The sequence below is a fragment of the Anomaloglossus baeobatrachus genome, chromosome 11 (genome assembly GCF_048569485.1).
Source record: "Anomaloglossus baeobatrachus isolate aAnoBae1 chromosome 11, aAnoBae1.hap1, whole genome shotgun sequence".
Classification (NCBI taxonomy): domain Eukaryota; kingdom Metazoa; phylum Chordata; class Amphibia; order Anura; family Aromobatidae; genus Anomaloglossus; species Anomaloglossus baeobatrachus.
Window position 1 is genome coordinate 55,054,344 of NC_134363.1, and position 23,078 is coordinate 55,077,421.

Genomic DNA, 23,078 nt, shown 5'->3' on the forward strand with positions numbered 1-23,078 from the left:
TTGGCTTGCACTCATAATATATATATATATTAGTGCTCACTTCAGTTATCCTATCCTGCTGAAGAAACGTCTCCCCACAGCAGGATTCTGCCACCACCATGTGTGACTGTGGAGATGGTGTTTTCAGTATGATGTACAGTTTTAATGTTCCTCCACACATAGCTTTTTGCATTCAGTCCAAAATGCTCTACTTTGGTTTCAACTGACCAGAGCATTTTCTTGCACATTATAGTTGTGTCCACTTCCTAGCATGTGGAAGAGGGTGCTCTGGTCAGATGAGACCAAAGCGGAGTCACGGAGGTAATGGCTACCAAAAGGGAAACTTTCTAGGAGAGCAGTCATAAGGAGATATTGTAAAGTAGTCTTAAAAGAATTTTCCTACAGTACTTCATTGACTAAACTGAGGTCCCATGGTGCTGCGGGCTCATAATATGGACGTTCTACATGAGACTCTCCTTGTAAGATGCACACATAATTTACAGTCCAAATGACGAAGGAAACAAAGAGAGCAAAGGTCTGATATTTGAGGGAGCTCAGATAAAAAGCCTCAATCTCAGCCATGCTGAAAAAAAAGGAATAGTGAAAGAGAGGATTTGGGATGAATAATTATGCACATACGGAGTGATGTGAATGATCTTCTGGTTGTCCACTCTGCATGGTGCTTTAACTTTGTCCAAGTATGGGATATAAATGTCAAGCAGCATAACAGAAGAAGACTTTAAAACTGGAAATAACCTGATGTCCATGGGTGCAGCTCATTTTGGCACTGGTAAAGAACAGTACAGAACACGTAGTATGGACTGTACCAGGAGAGGAACCACACGACAGCCAATCAGGGTAAAATGACAGCTATATAACTAAAACACACAACTACATATAAATCCAAAAAATGAGCAGACCTACCTGCAACAATGTTTTTTGTTCTTCTACTAGTCCCATTAGCTCTTCAGATTGGATAGTTTTCTATAAAATATGTAATAAATGAAATTAATACAATGAACACAGGCATACCATATGTTGTTATCCAAAACTGTAAGAAGGCTTTTCTTCCCCAGGGAAAAAAGGTTCAATGTAGTGTCCCACCCTGTATCTCAATTCTTTGACCATACAAAGTGGCTGGATGTGTGGCGCCCCTGAAGCTTCAGGTGCCACAGGGTACTGCATCTCAGCAGAGATTTAGTTTTCATCCCAAGTAATACAGAGGTCATTCACCGGTGCACACCACAATTCATATAACACACAGTTAGCCGCCTTCCCACTGGGACTGGGCTAGGGTAGGTGCTGAGTGTGGCCATCAGGAGGTATGGGACCTCCTGCCCACTAGTGTGGTGACCCAGGAGGTGGGGCACGGTCAGGGGGGAAGTGAATGGCAACATCACGCAGAAAGGAGTCGAGCCTGGACTTGTGGCTAGGCAACAGCAGACAAGGGAGAGAGGACATGAAACACCAAGGGACACGTGGCTTGGAGCTAGAGCGACTCGGCCTGGGTTCTTACGAAGAAGGGGGATCCCAGGGCTCACGGGGAGTGTGGCAAGCATACGTGGTCCGTTCCACTGACCAGGTGCTGGGGTGGAGGGATTACCAATAGAAAGGAAACACAGAAGGATCACCGGCCTTAATCTCCGAACTATCTGGGATCGGCTGGAGCCCAGAACAGCGGATCTCCTCACATTCACCCTTCGTCCATCATTATTGACACTGCCGGGGTCACGGAACCGAGCCTGGCCGCTGTGACATCCCAATCCGGTGACAAATAACCCTACACCGGCCCGGTGATGAGTAACCCTCCAGACCCGTGGGCCCATCAGATGCCCTGGAGAAGATGCCCCAATTGCTGCGTTAGGCCTGAGTTAAGGCCCCTTTACACACTGAGACTTTCTAGCGATCCCACCAGATCCCAACCTGGCCGGAATCGCTGGAAAGTCTCTAAATAGTCGCTGGTAAGCTGTCTGTTACGTCACCGCCGGAGTCTGCTCCAGCGACTTCTGCTCCGATCGACAGGCGACGCCGTGTTCCTGCCGTGGATGGTGCTGGTGATGGGAGAGAAGTCGATGCCAGCGGCACCAGTGGGCGCAGGCTCCGATCATCCACTGGGCTTGGTTAGCTTGGGATCTGCAGTACCGCTGGCTGACTGTGGGTGGCATGTGTCTTCCAGCTGAAGTTGCCAGCGTTCAGCTACAGCCAATGGGAAGACACCACACCCTTCTTATTTCCCCTCCTGTCACATGATTACTGCCAGATATAGTTCTGATTTTCCTGGCTCCTATTACGTCCTATTCTGTTTGGTGATTCCTGTGTGTTGACTTCTGCGTGTTTTGACTACCCTTCTGCCTACTGTTTTTGTACCTTGCTGCCCGACCCAGATCTGACCTCTGCTACGTTTACTGACTACGTAACTGCCTGCCGATTCTGTCCCTGTTCCGCAATTCCTGGTTTGACCCTGCCTGACTACTACTCTCATCGGACTGCAGCCTTCCACAGGTAGTGATCTCCAGTTCCCGGTGTAATTCCAAATCCCTGTATAGGGGTTAAAGGGTTTCAGGGTTCTGGGGGTCCTACTTGGTGAGTGGCTTCCCTCTAGCCTCCCCTTTACAGCACATCTGAGTCTGTGGATCCAGGCAGGTGTTACACTGTCAAAGAGACAGATCTGACCAATGATGCAGCAGCGTTTAGAGACTTTCCAGCGATCCCGGACCTGCAGAACGACCTCGCTGGTAGGGAACGCTATAGCAAGCCTGCGGGCTAAGTTGCTAACAATGTCATTGTAACGGTGTCAAACACACCGATGCATGCTGCGCAGCGGGAAACAAAGGACCAAAAAATCGGCGTCAAAGATTTGTAGAGATCAGCGACCTCACAGCAGGGGCCAGGTCGCTGATGCGTGTCACACACTGCAATGTCGCTGGGGAGGTCGCTATTACGTCACAAAACCGGTGACGTTACAGCGATATCGCTAGTGATGTTGCAGTGTGTAAAGGGGCCTTTACTTTGTATAAAGTAGAAAGTCTAGCTCCGCACATTGACATCTTCTTATTCTTCAATAATGAGTGTAGAGATTATAACATCTTTTTTTACCTTGGACATATTGTGAAAAGACTGATATGATTTGAAGTGTAGAAGGCAAGGAGAGAGTCTAGGGCAAATATTCTGAAGCTTCAGTGACATCTACTGGTACAGGATTTTCATTCTCAATAGGGCTGTTAGACTGGGCGGATTAAGAGTAGCCTGGGCCCCGGCAGTTTAGAAGGCAAGGACCTCTCCCAGCCCGTATCACGTGAAATGTCATATCATCCCCTTTGATAGATCATGTGTGGCGCCCCTGACCTGGTCAGGCACCACTGAGTACTGCACCCATGCTGAGGGCAGTACAATACAGGTAATCCAGAAGGCTGACCCAGGTGTGACTACACAGGCGCATAGTAATCAGGTCTCACACATCTACCTTTGAGTGGACCCCTGGGGAACCAGGAGGGGGCGTGGCTTCCATCTCCACTCAAGGGGTGTGGTAGAGAGCCTGGTTGCTAGGTTGCGTAGGCAAGCACAGTGGGGAGGTAGTAGTGAGTCAGTCTGAAGTGGAGCTCAGGGAGAGCGGACGCAAAGAGGAGACCTGAGGCTGCCACTAGTTAGACAACGTACGCGCAGTGACTACCGACGGGGGAGATCGGTCACCTGGTAGTGCTACCCGAAATCCACCCAAGGCTAGAGAGAGAAAAGGGGTGGCAGAGTAAGGGGACTGCCAGGGAGGTACCAGGCCCACAAGGGTAACAGGTCCCAGTGCAGAGATTCATTCAATTTTCTCTGCCAAACCTGCCAGTGGGGGGCACTTCAGACCCACCCCATACCACCACAGAGTCCGCAGCCACGTAGCAAAGATAGGGCCCATAGTTCACAGGAGGCAAGCAGCCCGAGTGACCTGGTCCAGGCTACAAGCAAACGGGCCAAAAGAAGGGGAGAGAGGCATCAGCAACTTCCCTGGGCGACCCCAGCAGGGCTTCAAGTAGGGGTCACCCCAAAACACACAGGGCTAGGAAGGCGAGTTGGTAGTCACCCTCATCAGCCAGCCGGAAGGATACCTGGTTCCAGCCTGGTTCATCCCAGCTACGCCCGGGTTACTCACCCTGCCATCAACTGTGAGTAAAAACCCTTAAAGACTGCCTGGACTGTGTTTGAGTCATTTTGCGCCTTGTGGTTCCACCCACTCAAAACGGGCCCTGGGGCCAGCCCTACTCTCGGGGGGCCACACCACCTAACTGCACCTACCAACAACCCCAGGCGTCCCTTAACCTGCAGTGGCGGTCCCCTGACCGCAATACCGAGAGTGACATCACGAAAATCCTAAAGAGAAGGTTCCCTACCTGTGACCAGACTATTCCATCCTCCACGTGGAGTCCCTGAAGGTAATGCACAGACACAACACCTGTGGGGCTTCACATATATGCTAGGTCATATGATTAATGCACAGGAGCTCATATGCAGACATAAAATGAGAAAGACAAACTGTGCAGCATAATTTTTTTCCCCTAATGTACAGCACTATACATAATGTAGCGTTATACATGATAAAGCAGGGGCGGGAAATTTATTTTCCACAGGGACCACATGAGAGACCGTGATGCTGAAATTAATTCTTCTCAATATTAACATTAACATATTAATTATAATTATTTTATACTAATATTAATTGTATCACTTAATATTGAGCAGGATTAAGTATGCTGATGTGAAGCGCCACAGGTGTTTTGTCGGTGCATTACCTTCAGGGACTCCACGTGGGATGGTCTGGTCACAGGTAGGGAATCTTCTCTTTAGGATTTTCGTGACGCCACTCTCGGTATTGCGGTCAGGGGACCGCCACTGCAAGTTAAGGGACGCCCGGCGTTGTTGGTAGGTGCAGTTAGGTGGTGTGGCTCCCTGAGAGTAGGGCTGGTCCCAGGGCTCGTTTTGAGTTGGTGGAACCACAAGGTGCAGAATGACTCAAACACAGTCCAGGCAGTCTTTAAGGGTTTTTACTCACAGTTGATGGCAGGGTGAGTAACCCTGGCGTATCTGGGATGAACCAGGCTGGAACCAGGTATCCTTCCGGCTGGCTGATGAGGGTGACTACCAACTCGCCTTCCTAGCCCTGTGTGTTTTGGGGTGACCCCTACTTGAAGCCCTACTGGGGTCGCCCAGGGAAGTTGCTGATGCCTCTCTCCCCTTCTTTTGGCCCGTTTGCTTGTGGCCTGGACCAGGTCAATCCAGCTGCTTGCCTCCTGTGAACTATGGGCCCTCTCTTCGCTACGTGGCTCCGGACTCTGTGTGTGGTGGTGAGGGCATGAAGTACCCCCACCTGCAGGTTGAGCAGGACAACTGAATGGTCCCCAACTCTGAGAACCTGCACTCTTAGAGGCCTGGTTCCTCCCTGGCAGTCCCTTTACTTAGCCACCCCTTTGCTCTCTCTAGCCTTGCGTGGTTTTCGGGTAGCACTACCAGGTGACCGGTCTCCCCCGTTGGTAGTCACTGCGCGGACGTTGTCAGTGTTGTGTCAGCTTCCAGGGTCTGCTCCACACGTCTGGCCTCCCTGAGCTGCACTCCTCGACTGGCTCACTTCTCCCTCCCCACTGTGCCTGCCTACGCCCCCTAGCAACCAGGCTCTCTACCACACCCCTTGAGTGGACATGGAGACTACGCCCCCTCCTGGATTCCCCAGGGGTCCCTATCAAAGGTAGATGTGTGAGACCTGATTACTATGCGCCTGTGTAGTCACACCTCGGTCAGCCTTCTGGATCACCTGTATTGTACTGCCCCCAGCATGGGAGCAGTACTCAGTGGTGCCTGACCAGGTCAGGGGCGCCACACTGACATCTCCCTATATACAGTACAACTCCTCACACAACCCCCTATATACAGTATAAGCCCCTACACAGTCTCCTATATACAGCATAAGCCCCCACATAGCCTCCTATATATAGCAGGAGCCACCAAATCTCCTATATACAGAATAAGACCCACTCATCCTCCTATATACAGCATAAGACCCCACATTGCCTCTTATATACAGCATGAGCCCCCAGATATCCTCCCGTATACAGAATTAGCTCCCACGTAGTCTCCTATATACAGCATGAGCCCCACATAGCCTCCAATATACAGCATGAGCCCTTTCCAATCCTACTATATACAGAATGTTTTTTTTTTCAGTTCTCATGTAACCTGGACCCTCTCAGACACCTGTGTAATCGGAACTCATTGCTGTCACTACTCACTATAGATAAACTTAATCCCTTACAAATTCAAGTGCTTCAGGGTACTTCAAATGAAAACAGTAAATATATTTTTTTACTCATATTAAAAAGCAACATAACTCCCAAAAATACAAAAATATACAATAAAATTACACAATGTGAAAAACATAACCCAGAAACCTAAAAAAAAAAAAAAAAAAAAAGAATGATGTGGACCGCTAAACAAATCAGGACAAGATTTCCTTGTAAGAGGACTGGATTTACTAAGGCATTTTCAATTCTTTTACTAGATATTGGTTATGTCACAAGTGATGTTGTGTTTTGGGAATTTTCAGTTTCGCTGCAGGGAATGAAAATGCACAGTCCCCTTGTCTCTGTCCAGCGCTAGCACCAGAAAGACTGACTATCCCCATGCAAAGGATGACAAGATAAGGATCAGGTTTTCCAGGATGGGGAAAGAGAATTTTGGAAAAAAAGTAAAATCTTTAATGATATATGTAGTAGGGTATTTTTCCCATTTATCTGCAAAGCCAGGAGACAGATCAGAGGGTGTTCTACCTGGAGAGAGGGAGATTGGGAGAGGGGGGAGAGATAGAGAGAGTGGGAGAGAGGGAGAGTGGGAGAGTGGGAGAGAGTAGACTTAGGGCGGCGTTACACGGGACGATATATATCGTGCAATCGCATGAGCGATCGCACCCGCCCCCGTCATTTGTGCGTCACGGGCAATTTGTTGCCCGTGGCGCACAAAGTCGTTTACCCCCGTCACACGTACTTACCTCCCTAACGACCTCGCTGGGGGTGACGAACATCCTTTTCCTGAAGGGGGAGGGACGTTCGGCATCACAGCGGCGTCACTAAGCGGCCGCCCAATAGAAGCGGAGGGGCGGAGATGAGCGGGACGTAAACATCCCCCCCACCTCCTTCATTCCGCATTGCCGGAGGACGCAGGTAAGCTGTGTTAGTCGTTTCCGAGGTGTCACACGGAGCGATGTGTGCAGCCTCAGGAACAACGAACAACCGGCACGCAGAAGGAAGAACAACTTTATGAAAATGAACGACGTGTCAACGAGCAACGATAAGGTGAGTATTTTTGCTTGTTCACAGTCGTTCGTAGCTGTCACACGCTACGACATCTCTAACGATGCCGGATACGCGTCACGGAATCCGTGACCCCGACGACATATCGCACAATATATCGTACCGTGTGACACCGCCCTTACTCGGGCAATGCTGGGTACTACAGCTAGTTCTGTATAAACATGAAAGCTGATGAACTCACCTGCGTCAGTAGTTCATCTTTATGCACCAGTAGGTTTTCATAGTCATCTAGTTGATTCTGATAATATAATAGATTAAAATAAAACATAATATAATCACAACATGTAATGCTCCTTTGATGAATCGACATCCATCCACCATCCACTTTTGTAGCAGAAACTGACCAGTAAATTGGAGTTTTCCACTACAAGACTTTCCAGCTTCTCTTTGACCTTCTCCTTCTCCGAGAGCAGTTTATCATTCTGCAAGCCAAATTTCTTTTTATTAAAAAGTGCACCCCAAATTTTACAGAAAAATAATACTCAGGAGGACTAAAAATTAGCAAATCTGTCAAAATTCGAATCTGCCAATTTTGCTTACTTGTCAGCAGGTTTTGTAAGAAAACTAATATAATCTATGGTAAGTCACCGTAATGAGTAAATCCATATATTTCATTTTGGCAATAGGTTTTTCAGAGATATTCTTTGTCCAATTTTTATGCTAATGAATGCCCAGTGTAGGGAGCTTGGCCCTGCATTTACAGTTCTCCAGCCTCAAAGCCTTTTCCTTCACTCGTAGCTGGCCTCCCATGTCACGTATATAAGACAGGCTCATAATCAGAGCTCTTTATTACCACCTAGACCATGTGTACCGCCCCGCAGCCTCGGTTGCGACCGCCGAGCCGCTCGGGTCCGGGCTCGTGTGTGTCGGTGGCTCGAGCGCCTCCGGACCTGGGGGTCACGTCGCTCTGGAAGAGTGTTTCGCGTTACGCGTGGGGAGAATGCGGGTGTTTGGGTTTTGGGATGATTGTTCGTGACGCCACCCATGGGTTGTGGTGATGATGGACACCACCGCTGCAGTGAAGGTACGGGGACTCCTGGGAGCGGTGTAGTGGCGCAGCTAGGTGTTGACCCCTCCGTGGGTAGGGGATGTTGGTCCCGGGACCCGGTTGTGCGAGGGTCGGGGTGCAGGGCGCAGGGCTGCAATGCGGCGCAGTGCCGGATGGCACTGGTGTACTCACGATTAAACCACACAGAGTCACTGGTAAACCAAACGAAGGTATGAACGGGGCCCGCAGCCGGCTGAAGCTTCCTAGTTGGGTTGGCAATGTCCGCCTTTCTCCTGCACCTGTGTTTGTAGTGTGACCACTGTGCCTGGGCACTAGTAGTCCGCTCCCCGGTGTGTATGTGTCGTAGGAGCCCCTTTTGCCCAAAGGCGCTGGCCCTTGGTTCTCTGGCCTCTGGCGGTGGCTACTATCCGGACGGGTTGGGCTGTTGCCTTCAATCTGGACTTTGGTGGGAATGAACCCCTGAGGTCCAGACCGCAATCAGTTAATTCGACTATGGTGGTGGCATATAGCCTAGTTCGGGGTCTGAGTACTCTGCCTGGTGCTCCAGTATCGTGTTAGCTCCCCGGTTCGGTTACAGCGGGCCACTACCCTGTCCCGGACCCTTACAGTTCCACTGGTCGTATTCCCGGTCTCCTGCAGGCGGTCACTGTCGTCTGCCTGCCTGACTGATCTGGGGTCCTAGGCTCCAGCCCAGGCCTCAAGCAGAACTGTACTCTGCTACTCTCCACTCCACTGTACTGTACTGACTGTCTGAACCGTCTGTCTTACTGTTTTCCTGCCTCTGGCCAACAGACTCCTCGGGGGGCGTGTTTTTCCGCCTGACTCCGCCCACCTGGTGTGCCTGTCTAACACTGAGGGAGGCAATCAGGTCTTTGTGGTTGACTGATGGTACCTTTCTAGTGTGGGGGTGTAGGTGATGAGTGTTGTGACCTGTGACCCCTGGGGTCCAGGGCGTCACACATGCACATTTAAACGCTGTTATTTTCCTTTGGGAACTTTAGGGTTAACTTCTTCTCTAGTGCTGAAGCAGACTTACTCAGCTGCCAGGAGTTGCTCATTTACGGCCTGTATATAATCCCTTTCCTTCCTGGGCAGGTTGCTGGATATTCAACTCAGTTGGAGCTAGCCCAGGTGCAGAGAGGACGTGTCTCTTTCTAGCTGCTGTGATTTGTGTCTATTGCTATCTGCTGCGATTGTAGTAAGTCATTTCTACTACCCCCTTTTCTTTGTACCCTTACCCATGCACCTTTGGTTATTGCCTGGTGCAGGTTTTAGGTGGGTGAGTTTTGGTTTATCCCGTCCGTTGTTCTGTGTTGGTGGGTTTTTGAGATCTCTGTCCCGGTCAGTGCCCTGGGTGTTGGGGACTTAGTCATCAGGGCCAGGATAAGAGACAGGGCCACGTTGGAGACTCAACCCTGACTACCTTCAAGTCTACCATCGAGATAAGGGACAGCACAGGGTCTCCAGTCTTAAGGTCAGCTTAGGGGTTCCTGTGTCATCGCTGTCTCCCCATCACATCCCATCACTGACTGACCGGTTACACTTCTCTCGGTGACCGAAATCTCGCGCAAGCACAGTCATTCCTGGGGGTAGTTAATGTTGAAAATAAGGTGTGCTATGCAGGCACTCCAAAAGAGAATACACAGAGGGAAATACGATGGATAATTGGCAATGTCGGAACATAGATTAAGTAATTTCCAATAGTCAGTTGCGAAATCCATGTTGCCAGAATCGGCACCAAATAGCAAGATTCATCATGATAATGTTGTGGAATTCCTTCAGTTTTCACCCCTTTCCATTGCTGCTGATTTTAAGTCAACAGCAATAGACAATTCTCCCTGTGGAATTTCATGGTGTCGCCCAGAAAATCCTGTGCGTAAATATCGTGTGTGCACATACCCCAAGAGTACGTCTGCACAGGACATTTCCAAATTGTTTCCTTCCATAGTATCTTACGTTACCTCCTCCTGTAAACTCTTCTTCTGGTTACTTAGCAAAAGTTCTTCTTTTTCCTGTAGATATATATGTAAAAAAAATATCATTTTTATCCTACTAAGGAAGTGGCCTAGTCTACTGTGCTTGGCTAAAAAGATGTTTCCTATTTTGGACTGAATGGTATACATTCCCATTAATGACAGTTGAAGGAAGGGTTATACAACTATATGTAGTAGATATAACAAGTCTATACACCCCTGTTAAAAAGGCAAGTGTTTGTGTAAGGGGTTGGAAATTAGAAGATGCTAGTGTCTAAAATCCCGCAGCATTTGTGAATACATCGCCATCTGCTGGTTGGTCAGAACCGAAAGGAACTATAGTGCAAGGAGTGTGTTTTTTCGAGGGAAGAGTTAGGAGGGAATGCTGGGTCTGGTGAAAATTGTGGCACAGTTACAAAATATAAAAGACTAGGCCTGTAGCAAAGAGGTAGAGTTGGCACCATGGCTAGCAGGTGAGCAGATGTGTACACCTATGTAGGTGTACATCTATGTGTACACCTATGTATGTGAGCAGGCCCCTGTCTGTAGTGGAAGTATCTGGAAGCAAACTGAGTTTAAAAAAGACCTGAGTTCTACTATCTTCAGAGGAGCCCGAAGACCAAATACTGTCTCCACAGGAACCCGAAGACCAAATACTGTCTCCAGAGGAACCTGAAGACCAAATACTGTCTCCAGAGGAACCTGAAGACCAAATACTGTCTTCAGAGGAACCTGAAGACCTGATACTGTCTCCAGAGGAACCCGAAGACCAAATACTGTCTCCAGAGGAACCCGAAGACCAAATACTGTCTCCAGAGGAACCTGAAGACCAAATACTGTCTCCAAGGGAACCTGAAGACCAAATTCTGTTTCCAGAGGAGCCCGAAGACCTAATACTGTTTCCAGAGGAAGCCAGAGACCAAATACTGTCTCCAGAGGACCCTGAAGACCGAATACTGTCTCCAGAGGAAGCCAAAGACCAAATACTGTCTCCAGAGGAACCTGAAGACCGAATACTGTCTCCAGAGGAACCTGAAGACCGAATACTGTCTCCAGAAGAACCTGAAGACCGAATACTGTCTCCAGAGGAACCTGAAGACCGAATACTGTCTCCAGAGGAACCTTAAGACCGAATACTGTTTCCAGAGGAAGCCAAAGACCGAATACTGTTTCCAGAGGAAGCCAAAGTCCGAACACTGTATTCAGAGGAACCCAAAGACCGAATACTGTCTTTAGAGGAACCCAAAGACCGAATACTGTCTTTAGAGGAACCCAAAGACTGAATACTGTATTCAGAGCAACCTAAAGACTAAATGCCATCTGCAGAAAAGGACCAGACTTCGTGTTCAAGCACCGAAATCCGAATACCACAAATCGGAGTTCAGGAATCGAACGTTTGCGCCACTGCAGTGTCCAGGTGAGCCGAGCCGTTACTTCCTGCCTTGACGTATGGTACTAAGAAAGTATAACCAAATACCGCAGTTGGACTGTTGACGCGGTGAATTGCAAGACAACTGCACCAAGTCAAGTGTGCTGTTAAAATAGCTAAAAATATATCGAATTTGAGTTTTCCTGCATAAGCGCGTAAGATGACTAAAGCTAGGGTGATACTGACGCTCCCCTGACAGACAGCTGGGGGTTGATTATCAGGCTGGGAAAGTCCATGAATATTTGTCCCTTTCCAGCCTAAAAATACCAACTTGCAGCCACCCCAGAATTGGTGCATTACATTAGAAGTGCCAATTCTGATGCTTTGCCCTAAAATTCTGGCTTTTTTATTATTTATTTATTTTTTTGCTTTATGCCATTCACTTATGGGTTAAATATTTTATATTTTGATAGATCGGATTTTTATGGATATGACAGTGACGAATGTTTATTTTTATTTTTCAGTTTTTAATGGGAGACAAATAGGGTTATTTGAAATTTTATGCTTTTAATTTTATTTTTATACATTTTTTTGCCCCTTTTTTGTTTTAGTCCACTAAGGGTACTTGGATCCTGCAATCATCCAATCACTTAATCACTTGTTCTACAAACTTCCACACAAATGTACTGCAGTATGAAATAAAAGTCATGATTAGAGATGATCGAGCCCAATGTTCGGTGTCCAGAGGTCGTACCGAACACAGACTTTTAACATTTCCAACTAAGAATGGAGTTTGGATGCTTTACGTACGCAAAGCACTCACTTGAGAAGCGGTATACTTGGGGATGCTTGGTGTGCAGTATGAGCCGCTTGTAGTGTTTGAACAGCTCGCACTGGGGGTAGCAATAACGTGATCAGATGTAGTGTGCACCACAGAAAACAAAATGGAAAAAAAGCCCAACCACCCTCCCCCAGAAGTTTTCCGTTAATGGCTGACTACGTGTGAGACCCCAACTGCAGATCAGTGGCTTTAAATGTAGTTCAAGTCAAGTCCAGGTCTAGAACCGAACTTTAAAAAAGTTTGACACTAACCCGCCAAACCGAACTTCCAAACATCCGCTCATCTTTAGGGATAATCTTTTATGAAGCCATGTCTAAGCTTGGGGGGCTTGGTTTCACAGGTGTACCAGCATGGCAGCCATGGAGGGCCTTCAACGGGCTTCCGGCTGCCATTACAACCCATCTGCACTTTACAATTTTGTCTTTGAAGGGTGATGGGCACCAAAAATGAAGTGTCCCTGGGACTCAATGCCTTAAATACCGCATTTTAGGGGTTACCGGCAGCTATCAGAGCTTAGCTCCAGTTGCTGCTTTTACAAACAACATAATACAAACAATATAGTATGAAAGTTTAGGAGCTTCTGAGTTTTACTAACCAGCTGCTTTTTCTCAGCAATCACAACACTCATTTTATCTTCTAGGTTTGTCACAAACATCTTGGTGTCCTCAAGTTCATTGCAAATAGAGCGGGCATGCTGCATGGCCTGCTGGGAGCTAAATACACAAGATACTATCAAACCTGTTAGTAATGCACTGGTTCAACATTGCAGGAATGGGATATAATATCCAAATGCTTCATGCTGTATCCCATATACATTAAACCCTTAAAGCACAGGCTACTTCCTGCCTTAATGACACCACTTTGTACTTAAAGGTTTTTCCCCCATCCTCATAAATCGGTATTGTCAATATACAAGCAATTTTGCAACTTACCGCCTTTTAAAAATTTCAGTAATAGTTGAGATATTAACACTTTTGTTTTATTTACAGTTTGTTGCTTTGGAGACCGACCACTGCAGACATAGAAATAAGCAGCAATTACAAGCTCTTTTCTATCGAGCTTGTAAGCACAGTTTTGCAGCTGGACAGGATCGATGGAGCGGGCTATCATCTCCTAATAACGGCCGGCATCAGCAAAGTACTTAGATACTAGACAGCAGTGGTGGTCGGTTACCTAGGCAATGAGCTGTAAAGAAAAGAAATGTTAATATCTAAAGAACTAAACAATAGGATAAAGAGTTGCACACCAGTCACAATGTATAGGGGAATAATGAAAAGCAAAACTGCTATGGGAATACTAGACTGGAAAATACAATGGACTATCTGAAAAAGTGAAAAACATGAAAAATGGAATATGCATAACTGCTATGAATAATAGGAATGACAGATGTTTAGCCATTGTATTGATCAATGTAAAGGAGCCCCAAAACCAACGCCAAGGTAATCTCTATTTTTGGGGTCCCTAACCTATGTGTAACCTCACCTGCAGTTAAAAAACTTGCTCTGTATGGGAAGTAAAGGACCAAGCTATATATGTGAAACGAAACACATGGCTATGGGTGGGGCAGGGTTCTCAGACAGAAAATGCATACTAATTAAAGAATGGACGTCTGGAACACCAATGGTGTGAACAAGGTGCAAGACTCAAAAATATACAACTAAACAATAGGATAAAGAATTGCACACCAGTCACAATGTATAGGGGAATAATGAAAAGCAAAACTGCTACGGGAAGAAGCAAGAACGGCTGCAAATGTTAATAAGCAGTAGATTGCAGTATAGCTTTTGTTTTATTATTTTTTTACAAACACTATCTGTGTCGCCCTGGGCAAGCCAGGGGACACAGGTCGCACACCACCACACCCCACATCCCAGGTAGGCACACCTAAGCTGAACCAAAAATCCTTGTTGCCTTCCTCCAGGAGTCTGATGATGCACACCAGGGGGTGGGCCAGGCGGTTGGCTCCGCCCACCAAGGAGCTCACAGTTCTGGAGGCAGGAAGTACCAGGCAGTCCAGTGAGGGACATGAACGAGTGAACGGCAGATGAGCCCAGGGTGAGCCTGTGTCAACAGAAGAGTAGCCCAGGCAGGGGCTAGAGTAAACAACAGAGAAGTGAAAGTGGAGGAAAGAAGAGTAGTAAAGGAGGAAAGCAAGAAGTGGTGACAGAGCAGAGAGTGTGCAAAGCCTGAGAGCCCAGCTTTGTGTAGGGCCAGTACAGCAAGGTCAGCGACGGCGGTGACTGTCCGGAGGGGGGACCGTTTGGAAGTTCCTGGAAGGACCCTGTTGGCTGTGTGCCCGGTGGTCTGGAGCAGTGTTCCGAAGGACAGTCAGCACCAGGGCAGGGGCCTCTCGGACCCCGGCAAGGCTAGGAGTCGCCAAATTTGCCGAATCCGTCATTGAAGGGGACGTAGATTCCCCCAACAACCAAGTCCCGATTGAAGGCAACAGTCCAACCTGTACAACAGAGGCACCGCCACCGCCAGGGCACCAGTCTCTGAGGGCCAGCGCCTGCGGGCAAAGTGTAGTGCTCCTCAGGCCCAGCTTGAAGCCGGGGAGCGGGTTACCGGTGGGGACCCATCGCAACCATCCGTACATACAGGTGCAAGGAAGAGGGACATCACCGTCACCTGCCGGGAAAGCAAAGCAGCCGTCTGTGGGACCGTCCTACCAGCCGTTGGTTTACCGTACAAACTGTGTCCGTGTCTCAGGCTGAGTGAGTACCACAGTGCCGCAAGGCACAGCGCTGCCCCCCGCGTCCCTGCGCCCACCAGGCCCTGCACCTCACAAGCCATCACCGGGTCCCGGGATCACCAACCCCTACCCACGGAGGGGCAACACAACACCTGGCTGCTCCCCATCACCATCCCCGGGATCCCCGCATAGAGCAGCGGTGGTGCTACACATCACCACAACCGTGGGTGGCGTCACGGACATTATCCCAACATCCCAAAACCCCCCTTTCACTCACAGGCGAGGAGCGCCGCTTGAAGAAACCCCCGGGATCCGGCCTACGGCTCGAGCCACCACTGAGCAGCCGGACCCGAGCAGAAGGGGTGAGCGCGGTGTGCTGACACCCTCCTCCCCGCCCGCGACAACTTGGCGTCACGAACAGGATCTTACCGCTCTGCCGTCTGGTAGAGGTGCGCCTTGTTACCGCCGGAGGTATCCGGCAGAAAAATTGCAGAAGCCGCCATCTTTGGCGCGAAAAGTTCCCGCTCGAGCGTCTTCTCGAGCAGTAGAGGCGCGAAGGCCAGAACCCCGCCCCGAGAGAGGAGAGGCCGGAAAGAGCTAAGGGGGACGCGATGGCGGCCGGCCGCATGTAGCTGCGGCTATAAAAGCAGGGACGCCAGGACTCTGCAAACATCCCGTTCCTGGAAGAAAGAGAGAAAGCCATCATGTGGATGCCGTCCCGCGACACCGTACCCCCCGCGCCTGGAACCGCGGCGTGGGTGGAGATCCGGACCGCGCAGCTCTACCAACGGCTGCAGGTAAAGATGCAGCTCCTCATGGAGGAGTGGGAGGCCGACATGGCGGACGTTGTAGCCACCGTGCGGAGACGCGAGGAGGAAGAGGAGAAAGGGAGGGTGAGTGACCCACGTCCCGATGCCCAGGAAGGGCCGGTCATCGCGGCTGCGGGGCCCGGTCCAAGCCCTCTCCCTTCGCTGCCTCCCTCGCCACCCGTCCCGGAGGCCGTGACCCCGCCACTAGGCCTGCTACCATCGCAACCGGTAGCAGTACCCAGCGTCCCCGCCCAAGCGGGCCAACCTGTAGCCGGAGCCCGCAGCAAGTCAGTGGTGTTGCCGTGGAAGACTCCGAAGACCGAACCGGAGGCATCCCCTGAGAAACTCCCAGAGCCGGAGCCGATGACCCGCTCCGGGCCGAAGGCCCAGCAGCGGAAAGCCCATATGCCCATCCCCCACACCTCGGCTGATGTAGCGCCGGGTTGTTGCCGCAAGGCAGCGCCCAAGGCCAAGACACCGCGGGACATGCCGCCCGTAGTCCTGATAGTGGGTAATGTCCAGGATGTCCCGCGGGGCCCGACCCGTGCGCCGGCGCTGGCAGCAGCGCCGTACTGGGATAGGGAGCCGGTACCGCTGGGCCTGGAGATCGCCGAGAGGGAGAGGAAGAAGGCCGAGCTGGTGGCCAGAGCGATCCGGGAGAAAGAGAATCTCCGGCAAGCGACATTCCGTGACCGGGGACCGCTGTACGAGGGACAGGTGAGGCGGTTTGATGTCCGCCGGGGCTACGGGTTCATCTACGAGCCGGGCCTGGAGGCCGAAGTGTTTGTAGCCCGGCGGGATGTGCATGCTCACCTGCCCGAAGAACATCCCGGCCGTAACCTGATGCCGGGAGATATTGTGCAGTATACCCGGCACTTTGGGGAGCGAGGGTGGTTTGCGCTGGACGTTAACCTCAGGAGGGGCCCGGAGGCCCGAGCGAGCGCAGACCTCTACCCCTTTGCCGGCAACCCCAGCGCTTGAAAGACCGGAGTAGGGCAATAAAGGCCCGCAGCACCGTCCCCGTTGGGACCACCTGTTTGTTTGCAAAGTTTTGAAAGTTATACTGAAAATGAAAATGATAAGTGAAAATGATTACCGAGTGTTCACCTGATTCACCGTGTGATTTGCAACCGGCTGGAGCCGGCACCGTTGTCCCCGTGGGGACCGTTTAAAAATGCATGGGAACTATCCATGGACAAGCCCGTGAACTCTGCAGGGCAACCACAAACGTTAGTGGCTTGTAAATATGTTGGGTACCGTTACCGTTTCCGCAGGCCGCCTCCGGAGAGGCAGGTTGGAGGGAGGGCCCTCAGCAGAGCAGGCTGGGGCCCAGCCACCAAAGGAACCGGTGGCTACCCTCTGGAGGGAAGGACAGATCCCGCTCGGGTACCGTGTGCTGGACTGTGGGTCAAGGGGTGCTGCCTGGGTTTTAGGGGCAGCATCAGGGCCAGGTTACTTGGGTGGGAGAGAGCGGAAACCGTGACCGTATACCGTTGAAACGTTAAAAGTAAAATGTGCCTCCCGTCTTGGGAAGAATTTAAAAATGTTATGCATGTTGTTTAACCCTGTTATCCCCTTTTTACAGAAAAATAAAACCGGTGTAGGACGGCAGCCCGCGGACGGTCTGCGTTTTGCTAAGGGGGAATGTGTCGCCCTGGGCAAGCCAGGGGACACAGGTCGCACACCACCACACCCCACATCCCAGGTAGGCACACCTAAGCTGAACCAAAAATCCTTGTTGCCTTCCTCCAGGAGTCTGATGATGCACACCAGGGGGTGGGCCAGGCGGTTGGCTCCGCCCACCAAGGAGCTCACAGTTCTGGAGGCAGGAAGTACCAGGCAGTCCAGTGAGGGACATGAACGAGTGAACGGCAGATGAGCCCAGGGTGAGCCTGTGTCAACAGCAGAGTAGCCCAGGCAGGGGCTAGAGTAAACAACAGAGAAGTGAAAGTGGAGGAAAGAAGAGTAGTAAAGGAGGAAAGCAAGAAGTGGTGACAGAGCAGAGAGTGTGCAAAGCCTGAGAGCCCAGCTTTGTGTAGGGCCAGTACAGCAAGGTTAGCGACGGCGGTGACTGTCCGGAGGGGGGACCGTTTGGAAGTTCCTGGAAGGACCCCGTTGGCTGTGTGCCCGGTGGTCTGGAGCAGTGTTCCGAAGGACAGTCAGCACCAGGGCAGGGGCCTCTCGGACCCCGGCAAGGCTAGGAGTCGCCAAATTTGCCGAATCCGTCAGTGAAGGGGACGTAGATTCCCCCAACAACCAAGTCCCGATTGAAGGCAACAGTCCAACCTGTACAACAGAGGCACCGCCACCGCCAGGGCACCAGTCTCTGAGGGCCAGAGCCTGCGGGCAAAGTGTAGTGCTCCTCCGGCCCAGCTTGAAGCCGGGGAGCGGGTTACCGGTGGGGACCCATCGCAACCATCCGTACATACAGGTGCAAGGAAGAGGGACATCACCGTCACCTGCCGGGAAAGCAAAGCAGCCGTCTGTGGGACCGTCCTACCAGCCGTTGGTTTACCGTACAAACTGTGTCCGTGTCTCAGGCTGAGTGAGTACCACAGTGCCGCAAGGCACAGCGCTGCCCCCCGCGTCCCTGCGCCCACCAGGCCCTGCACCTCACAAGCCATCACCGGGTCCCGGGATCACCAACCCCTACCCACGGAGGGGCAACACAACACCTGGCTGCTCCCCATCAGCATCCCCGGGATCCCCGCATAGAACAGCGGTGGTGCTACACATCACCACAACCGTGGGTGGCGTCACGGACATTATCCCAACATCCCAAAACCCCCCTTTCACTCACGGGCGAGGAGCGCCGCTCGAAGAAACCCCCGGGATCCGGCCTACGGCTCGAGCCACCACTGAGCAGCCGGACCCGAGCAGAAGGGGTGAGCGCGGTGTGCTGACACCCTCCTCCCCGCCCGCGACATATGCAACAATATCCATTTAGGAAGCTGGGAATAGCTCTGAAAAGTGGGTTTGTGACCAGATTTTGCAATATTAACGTCAAAAATTAACATCTAGATCTCTTGGACCTGATGAGACTGGTGTTCTGATGCTGAAAATTCATGTCAATATATCAGTGTGATCCTGATATTTTATGATTAAAGTTATAGAATGATATAGATCATGAGTCTTAGGGGTACTTTGCACACTACGACATCGCAGGTGCGATGTCGGTGGGGTCATGTTGAAAGTGACGCACTTCCTGCGTCGCTCTCGACATCGTAGTGTGTAAATCTTAGATGATACGATTAACGAGCGCAAAAGCGTCGTAATCGTATCATTGGTGTAGTGTCGGCGAATTCCATAATTATGCTGACGCGACGGTCCGATGTTGTTCCTCGCTCCTGCGTCAGCACACATCCCTGTGTGTGAAGTCGCAGGAGCGAGGAACATCTCCTACATGCGTCACCGCGGCTATGCGGAAGGAAGGAGGTGGGCGGGATGTTTACATCCCGCTCATCTCTACCCCTCCGCTCCTATTGGCCGCCTGCCGTGTAACGTCGCAGTGACGCCGAACGACCCGCCCCCTTAATAAGGAGGCGGTTCGCCGGCCAGAGCGACGTTGCACGACAGGTGAGTGCATGTGAAGCAGCCGTAGCGATAATATTCGCTACGGCAGCTATCACAATGATATCGCAGCTGCGACGGGGGCGGGGACTATCGCGCTCGGCATCGCAGCATCGGCTTGCGATGTCGTAGTGTGCAAAGTACCCCTAAGTGTATCCAGTCTCCATTCACTCAGCTTGACTGAAAGCTGCACCTTGTACTAAGTACGGAAAAATCTCAGCAGCAGCAGGAAGGAGGGACAGTGAGTAGCTGCCAACCAGAATAGGTGGGTGGAGATTGAGTTAAACTTTCATAAAGGATTATACACATTCTGACATTGATTTTCAAAGTAAATACACCTGACTCATTAGGTCCAATAAACCTAGACTATTTAAACTGTAAAATTTGGTAACAGTTCCACTTAAAAGAAATGGTTTTGTATCACCACTCTCCATATTCTGTAAGCCATAACTTTTTTGTGATTGACAGATCTTTTAAAGGGCTTCATTTTTCCAGGATTTTGGTCAGAGGTACTGTACATATGACTTTTTGATAATTTTCTAAGTAGTTTTTGGAGAGGTGAGGTTAACAAAAACAGCAATTCTGGAATTAATTTTTATTCTATTTTTTTTTTTTAGAATTCATTATGCAGTAAAATTGGCCTTAACTGTGTTCTACAGACCAGAACGGCTACAGAGATACCAGATTAATATCTTTTCTTTTAATGTTTTCCTACTTTTGCACAATAAAATAATTTTAAAAAACGATTTTTTCAGAGCTGTGACTTTTTTGTTTACTTTATTTTTGTTAAGTGTGAGAGAATACAAACAATTTTGTTCTTATAGAAATCACCTTGTCTTATAACTGAATGATGACATAGGGTTCAGCTAACACTGAGTTTCACATTTCTATACACACCGCTGCGGCTCTTATTGGTGCATAGTTCTGAACAGTTATTTCTTTGTTTGGGGTACTATATAAACTGGTCACATGATATAATAAAGCAGACTTTCAGTACACCACAAATTTCCCGAGCGCTGTAAAACAAATCTTACTAATTTGGAGTTAGAATGGCATAGAAGGAGTGTATTTCGCTCACACTAAGCGAGACCCTGTTGGAACATATGTGATCACTGTGATATGGTACGTCTTGGTGCCTTAACACTAGAACTACTGAGGTAGTCATTTTGACTACTTTGCACCATGTATTTCTATATAGGTGTCACGAGTCCAGTAGTTCTAGTGTTAACTAAAGGTATCCCATGTTGTATTTTGATGTATTTGTATATCATAGTGCCTTAAATAGAGTCTATCAGCACAAAATGACTGTTCAAACCAAGCACATGGGTAGGTGCACCGAAATGTTTGACCACGGAGAACAAGTACTTGTTTTCCATCGATCTCCTCTGGTCTCTGCGTCCTGTAAAACCATAGATGTCAATTAGGAGGGGACCGGAAATAAATGGAAAACAAATAGATGGGAAGGTGAACTGAACTGTTTGGTCATTCCAAGGGTGCTCTTGGGCTTGGTTTGAACAGTCATTTTGTGCTGACAGGTTTTACAGATACCTCTATTTATTATTTATTATTTTAATGATTCCCCAGATATACAAGAAAATATGACTATATAATAAATGATCACAAATAAAATCAATACTCACTTTTTTAGCTTGCCTTTTAGTTCAGATATCTCTTCAGTCAGAATTGTGTTGGTTTCTTCTGCCAAGTCAAGGCTTCTTTGTAGTTTTGTTTTCTGCTCAGTCAACTTTTTGTTAGTACAGTTCAGCTCTGCCATGTTGGTGTTTATATCTGTATGTTCTCCCCTTAAAAAAAAAAAAAAGATTGTACTGTGGTCCCTCAAGTTACAATGGTCGAGGAGTTATCCTGGACTGTAATTTTAGATTTGCCTGAGTTCTAAGATTAACACCGATGAACTTACAGAACTGGGACTGAGTTGAAAAACTACTAACAAACCTACAGAACAGTGACTGAAATAATGAGAGGATCAGTAGGGGTGTTAGCCTTGATATTGATTCGATTTTTATTTTTTTTGCCTCCGTCTTATTCATCCCATCTTCAAGGAGCCATCATTTTTTTTTAAATTTTTGGTTATCAGTCCTATTAGAGCTTATTTTTTTGCAGGACAAGCCTGCAGATGAGTAGGGAGTAGGTTCTATTAAAAAAAGCGTTGCAATAAATTGGAGGTTTTTATACTTACTGCCTGTATTAACCATTGTCAGCGGCAGCACCCGGGATCCACCGCAATCTTCTCTCCTTTAGTTGTTATGTCCTCTCTACATTTAGTGCGAATAGAGTGGCCAGAGCAGTAGCCAAGAGTGGTTTATACATCACTTTTCATGTAGTTGTGTCGCACAGAATCTGGTCAGGTGAGCGACCAACTGTCCAACACATCCTTACTTGTTGCCTATGGTGTTACACAATATCACCATAACTAAGGGATATCGGGGAACTGAGGCTTCTAAACTGACCCTCAAGCTAGGGGGCCCTATGTTATCCCTAACCTAAGCGATACTCCTAATGGTGGAGAGGCCTGAGTCTACTTCCTGGCCCTGCTCCTGACCAGTCCTCATTTTATTCACAGGAGAGGAGTGTGATGAAAATCACAGAAATAGACACAGGAGAAACCAAAACTCTATTACTTAACACGCACACACAAAAGTGTAAGACAATAAGAGCTTAGGAGGAAAATAAGAGCACGAAGGAAGCAACAAAACAACAGGCATCAACTCCACAACTGATCCAAGCAAAAGAAACACTTTCACCAGAAAGTCTGGGACACCAAAGGTCACAGACCAATACAGAGTAACTTATAGCAGGCATGGGTAGAAGATTTCATCCAGCATAAATAGGAGTGAAGCAGATGTAATAGTCTCCTGTGATCACATGAGGTGGGGAAGCCAAACAAGCAAATTAGCAAAGAGTAAAGCGGGCTTTACACGCTACGACATCGCTAGCAATTGCTAGCGATATCGAGCGTGTAAGCCCCCGCCCCCGTCGTGTGTGCGATATCGTGTGATCGTTGCCGCAGCGAACATTATCGCTACGGCAGCGTCACACGCACTCACTTACCTGGTCGTCGGCGGCGCTGTGACTGCCGAACAATCCCTCCCTCAAGGGGGAGGGACATTCGGCATCACAGCTACGTCACCGCGACGTCACTAAGCATCCGGCCAATCAAAGCGGAGGGGCGGAGATGAGTAGGACGTAACATCCCGCCCCCTCCTTCCTTCCGCATTGTGGCCGGCGGCAGGTAAGGAGACGTTCTTCGCTCCTGCGGTGTCACACACAGCGATGTGTGCTGCCGCATGAGCGATGAGCAACATGGATAAACAACCCTTACCGATTTTTGAGTTTGGGACGACCTCTCCATGGTGAACGATTTTCACCATTTTTGAGGTTGCTTAAGGTCGCTGGTCAGTGTCACACGCTGCGATATCGTTAATGACGCTGGATATGCGTCACTAACAACGTGACCCCGACGATAAAACATTAA

At 49.3% G+C, this 23,078-nt stretch overlaps 1 protein-coding gene across 1 annotated transcript in view; it reads right to left on the reverse strand.

Annotated features, from left to right (window-relative positions):
- Positions 1-23,078, reverse strand: part of KASH5 (KASH domain containing 5) — a 145,771-nt gene that overhangs the window by 76,104 nt on the left and 46,589 nt on the right. Inside the window, exons 6-11 of the mRNA XM_075327914.1 lie at positions 21,226-21,387; positions 13,110-13,227; positions 10,293-10,343; positions 7,667-7,744; positions 7,504-7,560; positions 904-963 (exon numbers count right to left, since the gene is read on the reverse strand). Of these exons, the coding sequence (XP_075184029.1) occupies positions 904-963; positions 7,504-7,560; positions 7,667-7,744; positions 10,293-10,343; positions 13,110-13,227; positions 21,226-21,387 (526 nt within the window). The remainder of the gene's footprint in view (positions 1-903; positions 964-7,503; positions 7,561-7,666; positions 7,745-10,292; positions 10,344-13,109; positions 13,228-21,225; positions 21,388-23,078) is intronic.